The 19,018-nt window shown below is 35.8% G+C and overlaps 2 protein-coding genes across 3 annotated transcripts; one reads left to right on the forward strand and one right to left on the reverse strand.

The window, feature by feature from the left end:
* Positions 1-767: 767 nt before the first annotated feature.
* Positions 768-5,246, reverse strand: LOC145592910 (polyadenylate-binding protein-interacting protein 11-like). 2 transcript variants are annotated; one of them, XM_081649435.1, is made up of 10 exons: positions 4,779-5,246; positions 4,295-4,670; positions 4,062-4,169; positions 3,938-3,982; positions 3,699-3,771; positions 3,495-3,607; positions 3,337-3,396; positions 3,168-3,236; positions 1,343-1,404; positions 768-1,240 (listed from the first exon to the last, which is right to left on the reverse strand). In XM_081649435.1, the coding sequence occupies exons 2-10, from the start codon at positions 4,604-4,606 to the stop codon at positions 1,183-1,185; spliced, it is 900 nt and encodes a 299-aa protein (XP_081505561.1). In that variant the 5' UTR covers positions 4,607-4,670; positions 4,779-5,246; the 3' UTR covers positions 768-1,182. The 2 variants fall into 2 exon arrangements, with proteins under 2 accessions (XP_081505561.1, XP_081505553.1); XM_081649427.1 differs by having other exon boundaries at positions 4,062-4,172.
* Positions 5,247-8,228: 2,982 nt separating this feature from the next.
* Positions 8,229-18,271, forward strand: LOC145592922 (uncharacterized). Its single transcript, XM_081649446.1, has 8 exons — positions 8,229-9,467; positions 9,589-9,893; positions 14,677-15,807; positions 15,945-16,103; positions 16,307-16,622; positions 16,721-16,791; positions 16,899-17,021; positions 17,428-18,271. The coding sequence occupies exons 1-8, from the start codon at positions 8,522-8,524 to the stop codon at positions 17,776-17,778; spliced, it is 3,402 nt and encodes a 1,133-aa protein (XP_081505572.1). The 5' UTR covers positions 8,229-8,521; the 3' UTR covers positions 17,779-18,271.
* The last annotated feature ends 747 nt before the right edge of the window (positions 18,272-19,018 follow it).

Genomic DNA, 19,018 nt, shown 5'->3' on the forward strand with positions numbered 1-19,018 from the left:
GTTTAAGGGGATAGGGATAACATTGGAATGGGGATAAGGATAAAAATACAGATTATCTCTCCAAAATAATAACTAGGGGGAGGTGGTATAAGAGTTGGGGACAAAATGAAGGAGAGTGAAGGAGAGTTGAGCAAGGTTAAGTAACTTCTTTCTTATCCCAATATAATTCCCAATTCATGCCAAACAAAAGACAACCTCTTTTTTATTTTTATCCCACTTACTAATCCTCAAGATTTATCCTACCCTTTTATCCTCCTTATCTCTATCCCACGTACCAAACTCCCTGTAGAGTGACTTGCTTAGTAATCCTCAAAACTTATCCCACCCTTTTAACCTCCTTATCCCTATCCCTCATACCAAACACCCTGTAGAGTGACTCGCTTAAGAGTAACAAGCATTAGACACCATTGTCATCCCAAAGTGGTCTGATAGAGTAAACAGATCTCTGAGTAGGAAAACTCTCGAGAGCAAGTTAGGTAGTAACTAATAAGGCACACCCTAGGGAATAAGGAGGATAAGAGTGGACCCTTAAATCCACTCTCTAAGATGAGGGCAAACGTTCTCATCTTGATATGACAAAAGGCAGAGTGAGGGGTAATAAGACCACCTCAAAGCCCCAAAAAGTCTGCGTAAGCAAATGAAAGATATATACATGGAAAGTTGGAAACATAGTTCATGTTCCATCCCATATACAGCTAGTACATGTAGAATTCCAATGGCAGATACAGCCATACAGGCATACAGCAGATTACAATTTAGGCAGGTAATAGCAAATAAATGGCAGATGTGTCAAATTCATTGCAATTCAAGAATCCAGGACGACATAGATAACGTAAACATGAGCTTGAAACTCATAATAGCTGATAGGGAACATTAAAAAAAAAACCTCAATAACTGCTACCACAACGGGTAATCATAGTTAAGTTATAAGTAGAATTGTCAAGTCAAAAACAGCTGCACCTTCATTCAGCCGTGCATCATATACAACCTTGCAAGATCCTCAAAGTTCCATCCAACTCTATGCCATTAAGTAGACCCAAAATGAAATACGATACTTCCTGATAAGAATAATTCAGGCTCAGATAGGCAGAAACACCAAGTAGGAGTATAGCATCTTTACATAGTCATCTATGTCCAAAATATACAAAAAGTACTCCTGTTCCTCAAAAGAGCAAAGATGAATCAGTGCATAGGTTTTCTGGGAGCACGAGGGCGAACTGGTGTCTTGGATGGGCTAACCCTGTACAAATACAATCCACCAAAAACAACACGTAAACAGAGCTGTAGTGAAATACACGGGTATTCATATAAATACACCGAACTCTGATATATGGTATCTGACCTTATAGCCGAAGTTCCCAAGACCACACCACTGCAATTCAGAGCTGCTATAGCACTTTCAGCCTGAAGAGGTCAAATGGTAAAGCGCATCAGTAACATGCTTTAAAAATTCTCCTTTGAGTCTTCACTATGATCTTTATAAATCCTGTTTTCTTAAATTTTCTCTTCATTCACTAGGTTGATGATTTAAAATAACTATTTTTCGGTTCATCTACTAGGTGTCTAGGTTGATTAATTGATCAAATCAGAGAATAACAAGTGCTGAATTATTTTCTATTCGCATAGAAGTCAAAAGGCAGCTATACCACTAACACCCACGATCCAAAATACATCAGTGGCAGCATTAATAAAGTGACAGAGTTCATGAAATTGGTAAAAAAAACAGATTTATACCAAAGTAAGCAAATGCCCTTATGCCTTCTGTTGCACAACAAGTATTCGCCAACAAACCTCTGCCTATAATAGCCAACCTTTCAGATAGTTCAACTAGAAAGACAGTACACAACATAGATGGAGACTTTCAGATATTTTTCTATCATAGAGATTAGAAGTAAAGCATGATATACTCTCTAACTGTTGCAAGTTGCAGGACAGACAACCACAGAGACGTGGAATAAAAATATACTCTACTCAGTTGAAGAAAAATTTTAAGCACCCAAAAGTCACACTCCAGAAACACTAATGTAACAGAGGGAACAGATGTATTTGATAGCAAGTAAATGTTAAAAAATTTTATAGTTCAACATTTTAGGAAGTATGCTGACAGCAAGTGCCACAAGAAAAAGAAAAGAAAAAAAAAAGTTCCAAAGAGCATGTAATTTGTGCTGCATTTCATTAGAGTTACAGTGGTAGACAAAGAAGGATTAGGGCATTAACCTAAACATCAGTCAGAAAAGTGCAAGCCATAATACTGCAGGACCACCTAAATTACATCTCGACATTCATAATCATGCAATTTACAGCTTCGTGGCTTTTAGACACTTCAACTTATTACTTTCAAACCACAATGTCAGAGGTAATTGTGCTACACTTCCCACTATAAGCTGAGCACAAATAATGCATTCAACGCCTTTATAACCATATCAAACCTTGAAAAAAAAATTTAGAGAGCAGGAGTTAAAAATGATCCCACATTGAAAAGCTCCCACGGAAAGGTGAAACAATGCTTTATCCTACATTATAATTATTTCACTTCCATAGTATATATGGGTTTTTTTTAAAAAAAAAAAATACACTTCCATAGTATATAAATACTCAATAAGCTTTGACTGAAAACATAATTCAGGAACACAACATGTTAAATTTATAACTGACTGAAGGTCAGTTATATTGGAGGATAAATCCATTGTTAATTGGGATCAAAAATCACATTGTGCAGGTATATACTGATAAGACTTTTATCGCATTAACTAATCCCACATACACCTCAAAAACAAAAAAAGTGTATGGTTGAATTGATGTACATAATTTGACTTTCTATTCATCAATGTACAAGGTTGGACCCTAAAAGGATATAATACCTATTCAATATAATGAAAAATTAAACAAAAATAAGGTCTAGAACTACAATTTCTCTCGGTCGATGCTAAAGTTATTTTACTCAACGTCAGCAATGAAATCTTGAAGTCTTACAACTTCCATAGCCCAAATTATGGGAGAACTAAGATATCAACTAACCAACTAGGTGAACAATATCAGTAATGACAATCACGAACTTCAGAAAACAATATTTATAGGTGTTCAAGTTTAAAACAGAGCACATATCAAGGAACAACATTTGTAAAAAAAAAAAAGGAACCAAAAAGAATGGAAATGAAAATACTTACCATCTCAAACTCAACAAAACAAATACGAGTAGAATGGTGATGATCTCCAAGCATCCTTAAGCGACGAACCTGAAACAAACAAGATCTGCAGTTCAATAAAGATCCTACCCAGCATACAAATTTTGACAATGAACAACGAAAAAACAACTGCAAGAAAAAGAAAAGGCACCTTCTTATCGATGTTGGTGCAGTAAACAGTTCTTGCACACATTTCACGCTCATCGTCGTTCTGAAGTCAAAATTACCCAAGTATAATATGTTAAAATGGAGAAACAAAACAATAAGCCTAAAAGCAATATGAATGGTGATGATGGCGATGACACTCACCTGGGGCAAAAAAGTAGGGTTTACAGGAGCAATTGCAGTCTTAGAAGGCAGAACTTTGATCGGATAAAAGCCAAGCATAGTACCAGACAGACTCAATGCAGCCTGTGCACCTTCTGCAGCACCACATAACAAGTTGCTTTGTTAAACTTAAAGAATCAAAGTTTTGATTTTGAAACTACAATAAGGACATGTTCAATGCTTTACCCTCATCTGTGAACTCAACAAAAGCGAACCGAAGCACAGAATTCGGGTCACCACAAACACGGCAATCCACCACCTAAAAGAGAGTGATACAATATACAATACTATTCAGAACTAATGATAAAATTCAACCAAAACACAAAGAAAAACTACTGCTTGTAGACTAATTTATTTTTAACAAATTCAAAAGCAAATACTGCCAAAAAAAAACTGATAGAATTTGAGTCTATGAAATCAAATACCTGTCCATAGTTGATGAAAAGACCAGCCAGCTGCTCTTCAGTAACCTACCAAAAAAAACCCAGATATAATTTAGAAAATACAAAAAAGATTTAATTTTTTCTTTCAATGAAAGTGATAGAATACCTGTTGATCAATATCAGAAACATAAACAGTCCTTCTAATAACTTCTTCCCTTTGTGCCATACCAGTTCGATTATTTGGCCTACGCTTTCCTTGACCATAATTAGCCTTCTTCTACACACAAACAACGCATTTCAATAAATGACAATCTTATCACACACAACAACAGATTCAATAAACAGTTAAAAATTCACAAAAAAAAACAGAAAAAAAAAAACAAAAAAAATCACTCGAACCTTTCTCAGATTAAGATTATTCTGAGGATTCGGGAAGATTCGAAACGGATCATCCATAGTAGGAGGACCAAAATTAGGAACAAACGATCGAGGAAATTGAGGGGGAAATTGATACTGACTACTGAGAAGAGATGGCGGAACAAATTCTTGAGCACATGGGTTTAATTTCGATAACATTTCCTCCAATTCCCTCATTTCTCTTTTATGATTTTCATTATTGTTGGTATTGTTCGTGTTGTTGGAGGTCCGATTCATTGATGACCCATTTTCAGCACCCAAATCACCCTTAACACCATTTTCAACCACTGCCATTTCTTCTTCTTCCTAAACTCTCAACAACTCTTCTTTTTCTCTCTCCTTTGAAAAATCCGCCTACCTAATTCAATCAATATAAAACCACATTAAAAACTATAGATTATAATACTGAATATAAAAAAGATTATAGATTTGATCGTATAAAAGAAATTAAAGAAAAGGGTATTACCTGGGTTTAAGGAAGTTTGAATGATCGAATGAACTACACAACGAGTGATTGATTTATTTGAAACCTAACCCCACCTCGAGATTCTTCTAAAAGGGGGGAAAGATTAAGAAAAAAAATGGGAAATTTCTATTTTTATGAAAGAAAAAATTAGGGCATTAAATGAGAAAGTATTGAAATGAAATTAGAGGAGAGAGAAAATTTTGTCGTGTTGGATCATAAGGTGAAAGGGGAGCAGAAGATCAAGTTTGAGTCTGCTACAAATCCTTCCAAAAATGGCGAAAATCGCTTCCTTTTTCAGAACCTACTCGCTTTTTTTTTTTGGTTATTATTATGATTGATATTTAAAAAATAAAATTTGTCATGAATTTTTGACGTATTGGAAATATGAGAAAAAGGGGTGCCAAGTCTAAAGGTGACATGTGGTGGGATTTGATTAGTGGATGTGATGGAGTGGGTTTTGGAGGGTGAGAGAGAATAATGGATGAATAGGATGATGCATGCCATAATGTCCCATGCTAATATATGATCTAGATTTTAGAGATGATATAATTAAATTGTTTGATTATCAAGTGATAATTGGTGAAATTGGGAGTGGTTTCACTTTATTATTATTACCTTAATAAAGTGTGTAGAAGCTTATCAGTTACGATTTTTGGATTTAACAATTTTAGGGAAGAAGTCTCGTTTTATTTCCTTGATAAGCATATTTTCTTTAATAATGGGTAAAATTGTAATATCATATGCTAGTATACGTACAAAATTACGCATTTATTTATGGCATTGTCATTTGAAATAACATGAATTATTTATCAAGAAAATAAACTTGAATTTTTTTTCGTCTATAGTCTTGTGGTTGAGGTTTTTAGCTTGTGAGAAGTTCGATCTTGTAGAATTTTTTCCATATACAAAAAAATGATCATTGGATCTTACATGTATTAGTCCAATTTAACTACTCCGTACAATCATATTCTTTATTTGACATGGAGTATTGGATTGAGTCAATAACAAATTGGTTTAGTTTAATTTGTTTGGTTGTCATTAAAGAAATTACAATTCCTAAAAAAAATGAATTTATAGAGGTGGGTAAATTTTTTGCACAATTTTCCCACATAATGTGCAAATTAGCCTTTAGCGTATTTTCTATGACCATTAACCAAATAACACAATATACTCTTTAATATATTTCATTTTCCTTCATTTACATTTTTTTTATTAGCATTAACCAAACAATAGTCTTTAATGTATTTTTGGTACGTACATAAAATTGGTGCAATCATATGCCATGGCAATGACAATGATATACTCCGTAGTTTTGTTATATCAATGTATATGTAATATGTAATATTGTAATATTGTAATGTGTGTGATATTGACATGATGAGATACATATAAATGTTGAATGCATACAAAATAAATGGGATTAGGAGGGTAGTACTAAGGCGGTGTAAGAATGAATGGAAAATGGGAGAGTTTGGTTAACCAACTCGTGAATAGTTGTTCTGTAGTGCTTTAATAACTTTGATAGGTGGCGGTACACTTGGGCTAGTAGTGGCCTATTGCGCAATAGTGCACCGCACCCTTAGACACACGCACACCCACCTCATACCCTGATGGTACTTGCTTGGTTGTGGCATGCACAGCTGCTGTAGCCTGCAGGAGGACAAGCCAGCTTTCTCTGTCCCTGCACTCCTACAGTCCTTCGCCAACCCTTTTTGTCGTTTACTCGCTTTACTCATACACTTCATTGGATTATTGGACCTCAAACTAAGCCATTTGCACAACAGTTCATTAACATGGCCCAGCAATAAAATCTTGGTCCCTTTTAGTCCCAAGCCCAAAAAAAATTTTGGGTGTTCCACTAGCCCAACTTTATTGATGACTCTTTATAAGGGCATATTCACATTTATTAAAATGAACTGAACTGAACTGAACTGAGCTAAACTGAATTGAATATTTTATGAGAAAAGGAAATTAGAAGCTAAATTTAACTGAACTGATTAGAGTTTAACTCAACTAAACTTTAGTATATAATTTTTTTTATTGTATATAGTTTTTGATTGATAATTGTATCGGTTGCAATATTGTATGTAGTATTTTGATTGTTGAGATTTAATACCTATTGGGATATGATCCCTTGATTTTAGCTTCCTCTTATTGCTATTTTAGTAGGTTTTATTGCTGATTAATTTTGTTTGTTTAACTGATAGTCGTTATACCCTTAAATGTTGATTAAAGTTATCTGTTACGGGGGATTGCTGGTCGCTTAGCTCCTCCCATTACTATATATAAACAACTTCTTCACCTCCGTAATAAACTACCAAAAAATCAACAATTTATTTTCCCTTCTCTTGACATATTCTTTCGATTTTCGAACAAGTACTTTTAGTTCCAATTAGGTTTGTGAGTGCTTACAAACACCAGTGTCGTGCTTATCTTGAAGGGCTACCGCTTGGTTTCTATTGCACCTAGAGTAGTGGGGAATCGTCTTTTAAGTCAATGATTCACCATGACGCAACAATTGTCAGTTTAGTCTACACAACAATGAGATAAGTATTTATCGTTTCAATTGCTTAATTACTAACAATTCGCATCATTAGATACAAATATACTACGTATCTTTTATGATCTTATAAATACACTAATAGAGAAACACTTACTTTTAATATCACACAAGTAAATGTAATATCATTGCATATCAAACATAACACTTTAGATTGAAGGTGAAATATGAAAGTGTTTAACATGTGCATATCTCACTCAAAGCCAAATAGGCCGTTGGTGATAGATTTGCTATTGTTCAAATTCCATATAACCAAATTAGATGCTATTTAAAATTCTTGTACTATCACCGATGTTTCTTAGGATCGTTATTACTATTGTTTTTCGTATATTTAAATTTACCATGTGCTAAAAAAACAACATTTAGCTATTCACTCAATTTTTTCTAGAGGTGATCAAAGTTAGCCCGACGCTATTTTGGGTAGAATTTTTCGGTCCAAAACGGGTAATTTTTTTTTTTGGGCGGGTTTGGAAATGCGCTTTTATACATATTTTGATATTTAGTTGATTTATTAGACCATGCCTGAAAAGCTCGCATAGCTCACCAATTTTGGACACAAAAATTCCGGCATGGCTCAAGTAGTGGGCTTACTTTTAGCTTCGGTCCGGCTTGTCCAATAATCGCCTCTATTTTTTTATCTTCAAATTTGTCAATTTCCAATTTTTTGTCAAATTTCACGCAATTATTTAATTATTTTTCACGTGATTTTCTCCATTTTAATCTTAATCTTAAAAAATAAAAATAAAAATAAAACATGGACCCAGTCCACTGCGCACACCCTCCTCTTTCGCCTCTCTCTCATATCTCAGCAAGCAGCACCTTACCTCTCACCAAACCACTTCCCCACCCTTTTCGCTCTCAAAAAATAATCCGCTCCAAAAAAAACCACCGTCTTTCTCAGCCGCCCCTCTCCGGCGACCGGAATCCGGCCACTGTTCAACGCCGATGAAAATTCACAACAAGATAACCGCGGTTGCAACTCGATACTCCCTTCTTCCGGTGGTTTTTATCCCCAATGTTCAATTCTCAATTATTACCAGTTGTTGATTCCCAAAACTTAGGGTTTTTCCGATTAAACCCTAGATCTGAAAACACTGGATTTCCTTCACCCAAAACTGAGATTCTACTCCTTTAAATCTTGAATTTTTATAACAGAGTTACAATTCATAGTTGGTCGGAAACCATGAAGAGCAGGTCGAATCGTAACCCGACATCCGACCCGCCGGATGACTGGGTGGACGGTTCATGGACGGTGGATTGCATTTGCGGCGTGAATTTCGACGATGGGGAGGAGATGGTGAATTGCGACGAGTGTGCAGTTTGGGTTCACACTCGTTGCGTTCGTTTCGTAAAGGGGGAGAAATCATTTGCTTGTGATAAGTGCAAGAGTAAAGCTAGTAGAATTAACAATGATAGCGAAGAGACAGAGGTTGCGCAATTGCTCGTTGAATTGCCAACCAAAACAATCAAGATGAGTAGTGGGAATAATAATGTTTATAGTACAAGTAATTCTTATGGTTTTAGTAATCATCCTCCACCTCCTCCCCCGCCTCGAAGACCGCCTTATCGATTGTGGGCGACTCGACCGATGGAGGAGAGGGTACATGTGCAGGGGGTACCTGGGGGTGCTGATGATCCTGGTCTTTTTCAAGGGTTTCCTATACTATTTGGGTCGGAGTTGTGGAAGTGTAGTGGTTATGTTCCTAAGAAGTTTAATTTTAGGTATAGGGAGTTTCCCTGTTGGGAGAAGGAGCAGGATGATGGGGAGGATGAGGCGAAGGCGGACGGGAGCCCTGAGAATGTGATTGATAGAGGGGCTGGTGTGTTGTACTCTTTGTCGAAAGAGAATGGGGTTGTTAGTATGAGGGGAGGTCAGTCTAAAGGGGGTGCTTCTGATAGGAAAGGTTCTAAGGATAGGAAATTGGAGAATGGTGAATCTAAGAAGTTGGGTTCACCTGGTTTGTCAAAGAAAGAACCGGGTACGAGTCGGTCGATTGTGGTTCATTGTAGTAAGAGAAGTAGAGAAGATTTGGGGTTGTCCAAGGATCGTGGTGGGAAGAAGAAGAGTAAAGCTAGTCATAGAGAACAGGATGATGTGAAGAAGAGTAAAGTTCAAAATTTTAAAGCAGGTAATTGCTGGAACTCTTAATGCTGTTTCATTGATATACTGAATTGCTAATTGTGTTTTGCACTTTGCACAATTTCTTTTTGCTCATTGATTTTGATTTTGTTTTTTTATTTTTGTGTTAGTTGTCATACATTCAACTAGTGCTAGGCAAGCTGAAGTGTGTGAAAGCAAAGCTCACAAAGTAGCATCAAAGGGTAGCCTATCTGAGGGTAGTAACATAGAAAAACCCAAGAGAAATGCTGCTACTGATGAGGGAAATTTGATACTTAGGTCCCCAGAAGTGGCTGGACTTGAGTGTTCAATTGAAAAGAGGGTCAAAGCAGAAAAGCCTGGCCATGATGCTACTGATGGTTCTCAGAAGTCTGCTAAAACCGATGCAGTCATTGCGGAGAAGGACAACAACACTATTAGTCCTATAAAGAAAGAGGTATGTTGGCTGATTAAGGTCTTCCACTGTGCTTTATGCTGTTGAACATGTTTTATTTTTTTGCTATGAGTTATGACCACATAATTATGTCATTCATTGGCATGGAATAGTATCCATGATATCATGGTATAATAAACTAAAGGCTCCTTATGCGATATTACACAATATCTTTGTTAATGTTTATTGTTATTCTGTATTCTTCTGTAGCTAAGAGTCTGGGTGTGTCTTTTCACCCAAGCTCACTTGTTCCCAAATTATATGGTTTAGAACTTATTGTGGTTGTAGATTGAACCTTGTGTACTTATTGGAACTTTTCTTTGGAAAACAGCCTTTGTATTAGTAATTGGACTTAATGTGCTGGCACAGAAGACTGGCCTTTTGTTTATTAATGTTTCAAATCATGCTTTACATGTTTAGCCACACAAAATTTAGCATAGTAATAAAAGATTTTCTAGGCTATAGACTCTAGAGTAATTTACTTATGAGATTGCTGAGTAATTGGAATTATTGCCTCTGTTCTGTATTTCTGTTTGTTGTTCTTTGTGGGATATCTGAAAAGTCTTTCCCAGCTTTAGCAAAGCTTTGTATCAGATGATAATTGATAACTGTTTCACTCATTATCCCCATAGCTATGTTGATTGGGTTCCAGGATATCTGATACGGGTTTTTGGTGCATATATGACTCATCAAGGCTCATAATGGCTTATAGTGGCTCGAATTGTTAGGACTTGGAGAGTCGGAGTCGTGACTATGTCCTAAGTTTGGTCATGAGTATCATAACTTTTTAAGCATAAGAGTGTTTGAAATTCCAAATTTTTTTGGGCTCTTGGTTCTACTTATTGCCTATAATTAGTTGTTTGTAGAAACAATGGCTGAGATTGGTGCTAATAGTTGATAAACACCATGGAATTTAGATTCAATCCTAATGGTTGTGTTTGTTCTGCTTTGGTTCATCATGGACATCCTTAAATCATAACCGTGGAATTTCAACAAATTACTATGAAATCGTGATGTGGCCGCATGGGTGAGTTATAATTCCATAGTTTCATAGTTTGATACAGATATCACACCCATATATGAGATATGGTGTGTATGTTGAGATGGATTCTGCCACATTGCCAGAATTTGTTGATTTTGATATTTGGGTTTTTTGTCATAAACTACCTATTAAAAGCCATTTTTGTGAGAAACTACCTAATAAAAAAAATATTGTAAGAAACTACTTATTAAAATGAAAATGTTGTGTCTATTAGTGGATTTTCACCGTTGACTAATTTTTCCGATGTTGACCATCCACTTGCCAATCACGTGATCTTTTAAAACTTTTTTTTCCATGCCCCACCAACAATGCCACCTATCATGTGACCGATTGAGGGTGGTCAACGCTGGAGAAATTAGTTAAAGACGAAAATATGACGAATAGTAGTTTTTTTTACAACATTATATGTTTTAATAGGTAGTTTCTTACAATATTTTTATTTTAGGGTAATGATATATGTAGCCCTTAGGGCTATATGTATAAGCATTAAATATAATTCTTAAAATGGAATTAAGTTGAAAATTCATGACAAAATCACGCGTAAATCGGTGTAATGAATGTTAATCTATCCTCATTATATTCTTTTTAGCTTTTTATACATAGCCCTTAGAGCTATGGTCATCATTTCCCTTTTTATTTTAATAGGTAGCTTCTTACAACATTTTTTTTATTAGGTAGTTTCTCACAAAAAATTGCTTTTAAAAGGTAGTTGTTGACAAAAAGTCTTTGATATTATTACTAGTACGAGCATCAGAAAGTAATCTCTATATCACCTCCTCACGTGACATTCAATTTAGGTCTTAAAAACTCTATATGACTACCTTTTAAGCTCCAATGGTGATACTCTAGTTCTATACTTCTATAAAATTACTTGTATTTGAGACTCAAATGTCCAATGGTAAGATTCTTCCATACTCCCTCCGTTTTTAAATACTTGCTCCACTTTCCTTTTGTGGCCGTTTTTAAATACTTGCTCTATTTCCTTATTTGAAAAGATTTTACAATAGTTAATTCATTTCTCTCGACTAGTAGACCCAACATAAATCGGTATTTTATTAATTTCATATTCTCTCTCCTCAATTCTCTCTACTAATTTTGCTTTTACAATGTTTTATTTTTCAAACAACCCAACTACCACCATATTTTATTACTTTCTCCAATTTCTCTTAAAACTCCGTGAATGGAGAAATAGAGCAAGTATTTAAAAAGGAAAGAGTATAAGTCTTTAAAATTATTTTTCACCTATACATTTGTTGAAGTCATAATATTCTTTGTTTGAAAAAAATAAAAAGAAAACATTCCATTTTTAACAGGGTGAAAACTATTATGAAGTATTTAAATATGTTAACTATTCTCAATCTGCTACTTACCCAAGGCTCTCTTCTGACAATATTTTTCTCTAAAGCCCCGTATTGGAGATGCTCTTACGTCTTAAGAGTGTTTGTTATTATGTGTATCAATGTAATGTGAATAAATGTTGATAGGATGAAAATGTACTCTATGTATGGTAATCTTAGAGGACATTAATATCAGGCAAATCCAAAAAGGGTTAGTGCATACAGATTTTTTAAAGTAAGAAGCACCTTTAATATAAGCGTATTATCCTTATTAGTTGTCATCTTTTCAAGCCCCTAAGACCGAGTCCTTTTGGACTCGTAATTTGGATGGGAGGATCAAGTTCTCGTTCGTATGGGGCAATTACAAAACATTAATACATATTTGTGTTTAGACACTTATCTTTACAAGGAAGCCTTCCATTGCGCCAAATGGACGAGGTCTTTAAACTCCCATCCAGAATTACGGGTCCTAAAGGAGAAACATGTTGTTTGCGAGTTAAAATTGTGTGGCAATACCACAAAAGGACGACTGTGGTGGTTGTTCAGCTATAATTCATATGCTAAGTGTTTGTGCATTATCTTTTTTTTTTTTTTCCTTAGAAAAATAATATGAATATAACTAAGGGGGTGTTTGGTTCATCAGATTGGAATGGATTGGTATGGAATCTCATAGTAGAGAGGTATGAATTCTAAAAACCATACTTGTCCAAAGTTGTTTGGTTTTATTGTTGGAATGGATTCCATCCTTCATTAATGGAATGTATTGTGAATATTAGGGGGAGGGGTGGGTATGGGATTCCATGGGTATGGAGGAGAGTTAGAAACCCTCGGGTATGAGATTCCCTCACTAAAAACCACAACCAAACCAAAAACTAGATGAAATGGATTCTAACTACATTCTAGATGATCCAACCAAACGACCCCTAGTATAGTTCAATAGTGAGTTTTAAAAACTAACATGAGTAGTGCAAGTATGACTCATTTTTGAGTTTATTATACATTTTGCATCATATGACTTTTTGTATCTCTAGTAGGGTTACCAAGTAAGCCCTATGGTGTCGTCGTATCTGATGGATGGGCTATCTATTTTATAATTATGGAGTGTATATTATGAAGCCTTGGAAAGTGATGACTGATTGAGCCACTTTGGCTGCAAATTTGCTTCTAATATTTGGGTTCCGAGGCAATTGACCAAAGTATGCCCCAAGACTCTTTTACGCATGTTCACATATTTCTGTTCGTTCATGAATGCTTTAACACTTGTTCACTTATCTACTCACATGCATTGTGTTTGCAAGGACTGACGCACAAGATTTTATATGTGGTTTTTAAAATACTTTCTTTTGACAACAACCTTCAAATGGTCTTCATCTTTGAGTATGACTGGCTATGCGTCCAATTTCTTCTCTTTTGTTTCTCATCTCATTCAATTATGGAAAAGTAGATACTTTACTTACCATTCCTTTCCCGTCTCCAAATTTCCTTTTCTGAACATTAAGTGAAAGGGAATTGGAACTGTCGCATCTCGCACATACGATATTATGTTGTATGTTGTTCAGTTAGGATCAAAAGGAGTATGATTAGTACCTTTTACTATGAAGTGATTAAATAAAATGCATTCTGATTTGTTCATCATGCCTGCCTTCTTGCTGTGCCCCTAATGCCTATGCTGCTGCTTCCCAGGTCATTAGAGGTAGCCCTTTCCTCTTCTAATATCCCTGACTCATTTTCTGGCTAATGTCTTAGAGACAATTTAGGATGAAATAACAAATGGGCAAGGAAAGCTTAGCATGTGATTGTAGCCTTTTACTCCCATGGAAATTATCTTTGCAGAGCAGATAATTGATTGAATGGGGATTGGGGAGGGTTTTTTTTAAACACTACTAGCAATATTTTCAATCTCTCTTTTCTGTTCACCCCCCCTTCCCCCCCTCTTTGTTGGTAAGCTTAGTTTTCATCCTCTTTTTTTTTTAGATACATCAATGTTTTATTTAGAAGTTTCAATATACATGCATCACCTTCCTTTTCAGTTAATAAATTATCTCGCTCTCTCATCTCCTATAATTACCTTGGAGTCCGTGATTTTAAAAGTGATGCATCTAAAAAAAAAAAAAGAGGAAATATTATAAATTTATAATAATAGTTGTAATTGAAATGGTAATACCATTGCAATTTCAGCTCTATTTGTGTAAGTCAGTTTCTTCTAAGACATTCATTATAAGAAATCCAAATGTTTAAGTAGTCCCCACTACATTTCTATCCTTGGCTCTCACTTGTGCCATGTTGATTACGTTCTGCTATAGAAGAATGATTGCATTGTTACCTCGTTGTCGGCTTATGTTTATTTATTAATAGCCTTACATGACTGCTTTACAATGCGATTGCTGATTTTTCTTATATATGATAGGGACTTGTTTTAGATGTCATGGATAAAAATCAAGGAGTGCTTCCAGTCGTTCCAGAAGGCCGAACTAGTGATATTTCGATGCTAAAGCCTATCACTGAAGATGTAGATATTGCTCGGGTAGAAGTTAATAATACTGGGGTTGCTAAGGATATAGAGACTACTGTGCCTTTGATCTCTGGACATTGTGCTAGTAAAACAGAATCAGATACTGATAATCCTAATGGGGTTTTGAGGAGTCGTCCTTCTGATATTGATGTGGAGTTACATTGTTCTGAGCAAATATCATCTCCTGATCGGGAATGTGAAGACTCCAAACGGAATGAGGTTGTTGCAACTAGTTCTCAGCCCCTTGGGCAAGAGGTTCAAGACAACGAAAAAACTTTTCAGGCACTGAGTGGCAATCAGCTCGTGAAAGATGAAGAATTAGTGGAAAATCAGTGTAATAACAAAGTGAATTGTGAGGGTTCAGAAAATTCCGATGAGGTGCAGAGAACTCTTTCAGACGTTAAAGAAGTTACAAAAGTTACAGGTGAGGTATCAAAATTGAGTGGGGAAATCCTACCTCCACTAGCTAGTTATCATAAAACAGTGTCTGTTGGAAAATCGTCGCCAAGCTCTTCAACTATTGTCATCTCTAGGTCTTGTCTTTCTGATAAAAATAGGGCTGGAAGCTCACAGAATCAGAGTTCCATTGGCAAACGACCGTTGTCAAATTTCAGTATGGGTACTAAGAAAGAAAATGCACCTCATGGTCAAGCTAAAGATGAAGATAAATATGAAAAAACAAAAAGTTCGACCAATGCTGTGTTGAAGGCATCACAGCCAAGCAAGCCTCTGACGAGTCCTATTCTTAGACATCATACTTCTCTAGGAAAGGATTCATCAAGGCATTTATCTTCAAAAAAGTCCTCCACTGATGGTGCCTTGCTTCCTTCAAGTACTGACGAGACTGCTGGGACACAGCAGACTCAACATGCTTTAACTGGGCAAAGTAAAAATTCAGCTTCTGCTGGACAACATAGAGGGGAAAAAGTTCTTCAGCCAAATTTACAGTCATCCAAGTCAACTCAGTCATCTTTGGGTCACCTGCCACCTTCGTCAAGTGCCCCTGCTGGATTAAGTGATGAAGAGGTTAGAATAAAATAATTGTATACTTTTGATATAAATATAAGTATATCTATATATTTTTTTTACTACGTTTTATCTTATTCTTTCTTTTTTATTGATACAGAAGCTGTTTTTTACAATTTTCGGGTTTTGTATTGCAGCTTGCTTTGCTCTTACACCAGGAACTTAACAGCTCCCCCAGAGTTCCTCGAGTACCACGTGTACGTAATGCTGGGAGCTTACCTCAGTTATCTTCTGCCTCTGCAACAAGCATATTTAACAAGCGCAGTGCTAGTTCTGGAGGGAAAGATCAGCAGACAGTAAGATGCTTCCTTTATTATAGTAATAAATCTAATTTTTTTTTTTTTAAAAAAAAAAATATTATTATTATGTCTGTATTTTCTTTCCTGGAGCCTGATAGTGGTGTTAAGGATCTTTGCTTTACATGAATTCATCTATGACTATTTTGTCCTTGCATCAATTTCTTATTCAAGCATCTGATTGTGTGTAATTGTTGTGCTAGTTTTCAAGAAGAAAGAACAAGGATGGGTCTCGCAATTCTCGTGATCTAGATAATGACGCTAGGAAGGTAGACAGGGCACCTTCATCTCCTGATTCCGTAAAAACATCTGATGCTTTGACTCAAGCAGAATGTGAGTCAATACATTCTGTGAGGAAGAATGGTGAAGATGTTTCCACATCAGCAGCAAATAGTGGTCCATCCTCAACTGATGCTAATGAGCGAAAATCATCATCTACCCGTGATTCCCCTGTCAATAAGCCTGAATATGATACAGGCACCAATAAGGGCCTTGCTCCAATTCATCGCACTCTACCAGGTTGCTGCAGTAAAATGTGATTAATTTTTATTTTATTTTTGATTTCAAATAATGTGGCATCACTAATGGATGGTTTTTGTTTTTCCTCACACTTGTAGGTCTTATTGCTGAAATTATGGGCGCGGGCAGGCGTATGACATATGAAGAATTGTGTAATGCTGTCCTTCCGGTGAGTTCCTACAGTTTGCATGATGCTTTGATGTGTTTAATATAGTATTACAGCTCAAGTGGGTGGCTCTGAATCTCTGATGCCTTTTTGCTGATTAATCTTTACAGCATTGGCAAAACTTGAGAAAGCACAATGGCGAGAGGTATGCCTACTCCAGTCATTCTCAAGCTGTACTTGATTGTTTGAGGAACCGGTCTGAATGGGCACGATTGGTTGATCGTGGTCCCAAGGTATGTTATCATCCCATTAAATCAACTGCTTCTTCTCTATTTTTGCTCACTTTCGTCAGTCATTCTCTTCATCACTCTTGCTGTTGTTTTTGGTGACCAATTACACCAAAGACAACTTGTGGATTTTTCATGACAGTTCCAAAATTTTGAAATCTTTCAGCTGAAAACTTATATTTTGACCCTTGAATTTTTGGATTTTCTATTTCAGTATACCCCTCTCTGCTGGCTATTAATGACTATTGACTAATTAGCAGATATGTGACATGCATATGATTGTTCTAGTCCCTTCCAATAGCTGCATGCTGGAGATGGTTAAAATTGTTGATTATATATTTTGGTCATGTGGAGGATGTATAGGTGCTTCATTTTACTAATGATTAAAGGTTTTTTTTTTTCCTTTTCCCAGACTAGTGCTAGTCGAAAGAAGCGCAAGGTTGATGTTGAGCCTTCTAATACCGAGTCAGAGGATGGTGAGGACAGAACTCGTAGAAATGGTAAGAGCAAGAGCTTTGATTCAAATAAAGATGAATTTCCTAAGGGCAGGAGGAAAGCTCGAAAGCGTAGGAGATTAGCTTTGCGAGGAAGAGGGGTTAAAGATGATCGTAGAAAAACGAAGAAGGGAGCAGGTTCTGATGACTCTGGTACATTTTCTAATTCCAGTGAAGACAGTGGTTCTAGTGATGCTGACAGCCAAGGAAGCAGGCGTGCAGCTAAAAGTGAAGTTTCTGCCAGTTCAGCTGATAATGATGCCTCGTAGTGTAAACTTTGAAGCATGTAAAATCCAGTTGACAGCAAGTGTTATATACTAATATGTTGTGCGGGATACTCCAGTCAACATCGAGAATTATATACTTAAAATGCAGTGTCGTTTCTCAGCAGCCAATCACATATCTCCTCATATGGCCTTGGAAAACATTTGGTTTATTGCAAGAGCAGGAATGCTGTTATCATGCTGTGTTAAAAGTGTTGCCTTCAAGTTTTGAGGAGATGGGCCTGCTTTCTTCCCCTAGAGGAAATGGAATTATTCCAGTTTTAGTGTTTACTATAGAGAAATACAAAGTAGGTGTTAGTGTAAATACTAAATTGTAGTATTCCTTTTTTTAAGCTCTTTTGTTGGAGGTTGAGGGGAGATGGAGGAATCACGATATTTAATAATTGTTTCTTTCTACTCTGATCCAGCTTGATTACTTTGATATGTAAAGTGCTGTAAATTCTTTAATCTCATATTAATTGCTGATTTGCCTATTCTATTCGTAGTTGCTATTAATGTGGCTGTGGTCGGAGCTGGATTGTGTCATTTCATGTAGGATTTCTAAGACTTTAATAATGCGTGCCCTCAATGACTAATGCTTGTTGATACTTAAGCCATACATAGATATGTTTGTTGCCTTATTTGGTACTCCGTAGCTTGTTACAAAAAAAGAAGTATTTTTGTTGGTACTAAGATTGTTACTAGCACGACTTGGTGGCCGTTCTAGATTCAGAATGTTTTACTCCATATTAATCTCAAATTTGGTTTAGAATTTTTCTTTCCTGAAAATTATGATGGAAAGTGACAGTTTCTGTTTTTAATAAAAATTATATGAGTAATAAAAATAAAAAAGTTACTAGGATTTGAGGATTAAGAGTTTAAAAGCTTGTGGACTTGTGGTGAAAAGTGTTAAAATGATTGCAATTACTGAGTATTATACGAAGTATAGATTTTTGGCTTTATGTTGCAATTTGATCAGCATATTGAATTTATGAGTCCTATCAAATTACTTTCACTTCAAACTTTTATCGAAAATTGCATATTTTCACGTATCTCATTACATTTATTTATTTATTATTATTTTTTTTAATATTGAATCAGTGTTGGAATGTATCCAAACAAGTTATAACCAATTTATTCTTTACACCATCTTTTCGAGCAAGTTGGTGTTAGAGGTGTTGTAAAATCAATTTGATTAAGTAACATACTCTGTACCTGTACTACTCAACATTGATCAAATCCGGTC

The sequence above is a fragment of the Chenopodium album genome, chromosome 2 (assembly GCF_948465745.1).
Source record: "Chenopodium album chromosome 2, dcCheAlbu1.1, whole genome shotgun sequence".
Lineage (NCBI taxonomy): Eukaryota > Viridiplantae > Streptophyta > Magnoliopsida > Caryophyllales > Amaranthaceae > Chenopodium > Chenopodium album.

Excerpts from the sequence above, each read along its gene's own strand:
- LOC145592922 (XM_081649446.1), top strand. The coding sequence starts at position 8,522 with ATGAAGAGCAGGTCGAATCGTAACCCGACATCCGACCCGCCGGATGAC. Across the intron at positions 9,894-14,676 it reads TTAGTCCTATAAAGAAAGAG|GGACTTGTTTTAGATGTCAT; the intron begins GTATGTTGGCTG and ends TATATATGATAG. Across the intron at positions 16,104-16,306 it reads GAGGGAAAGATCAGCAGACA|TTTTCAAGAAGAAAGAACAA; the intron begins GTAAGATGCTTC and ends TTGTTGTGCTAG.
- LOC145592910 (XM_081649427.1), bottom strand. The coding sequence starts at position 4,606 with ATGGCAGTGGTTGAAAATGGTGTTAAGGGTGATTTGGGTGCTGAAAAT. Across the intron at positions 3,237-3,336 it reads GCACCAACATCGATAAGAAG|GTTCGTCGCTTAAGGATGCT; the intron begins GTGCCTTTTCTT and ends TGTTTGTTTCAG. Across the intron at positions 1,405-3,167 it reads GTTTTGTTGAGTTTGAGATG|GCTGAAAGTGCTATAGCAGC; the intron begins GTAAGTATTTTC and ends TGACCTCTTCAG.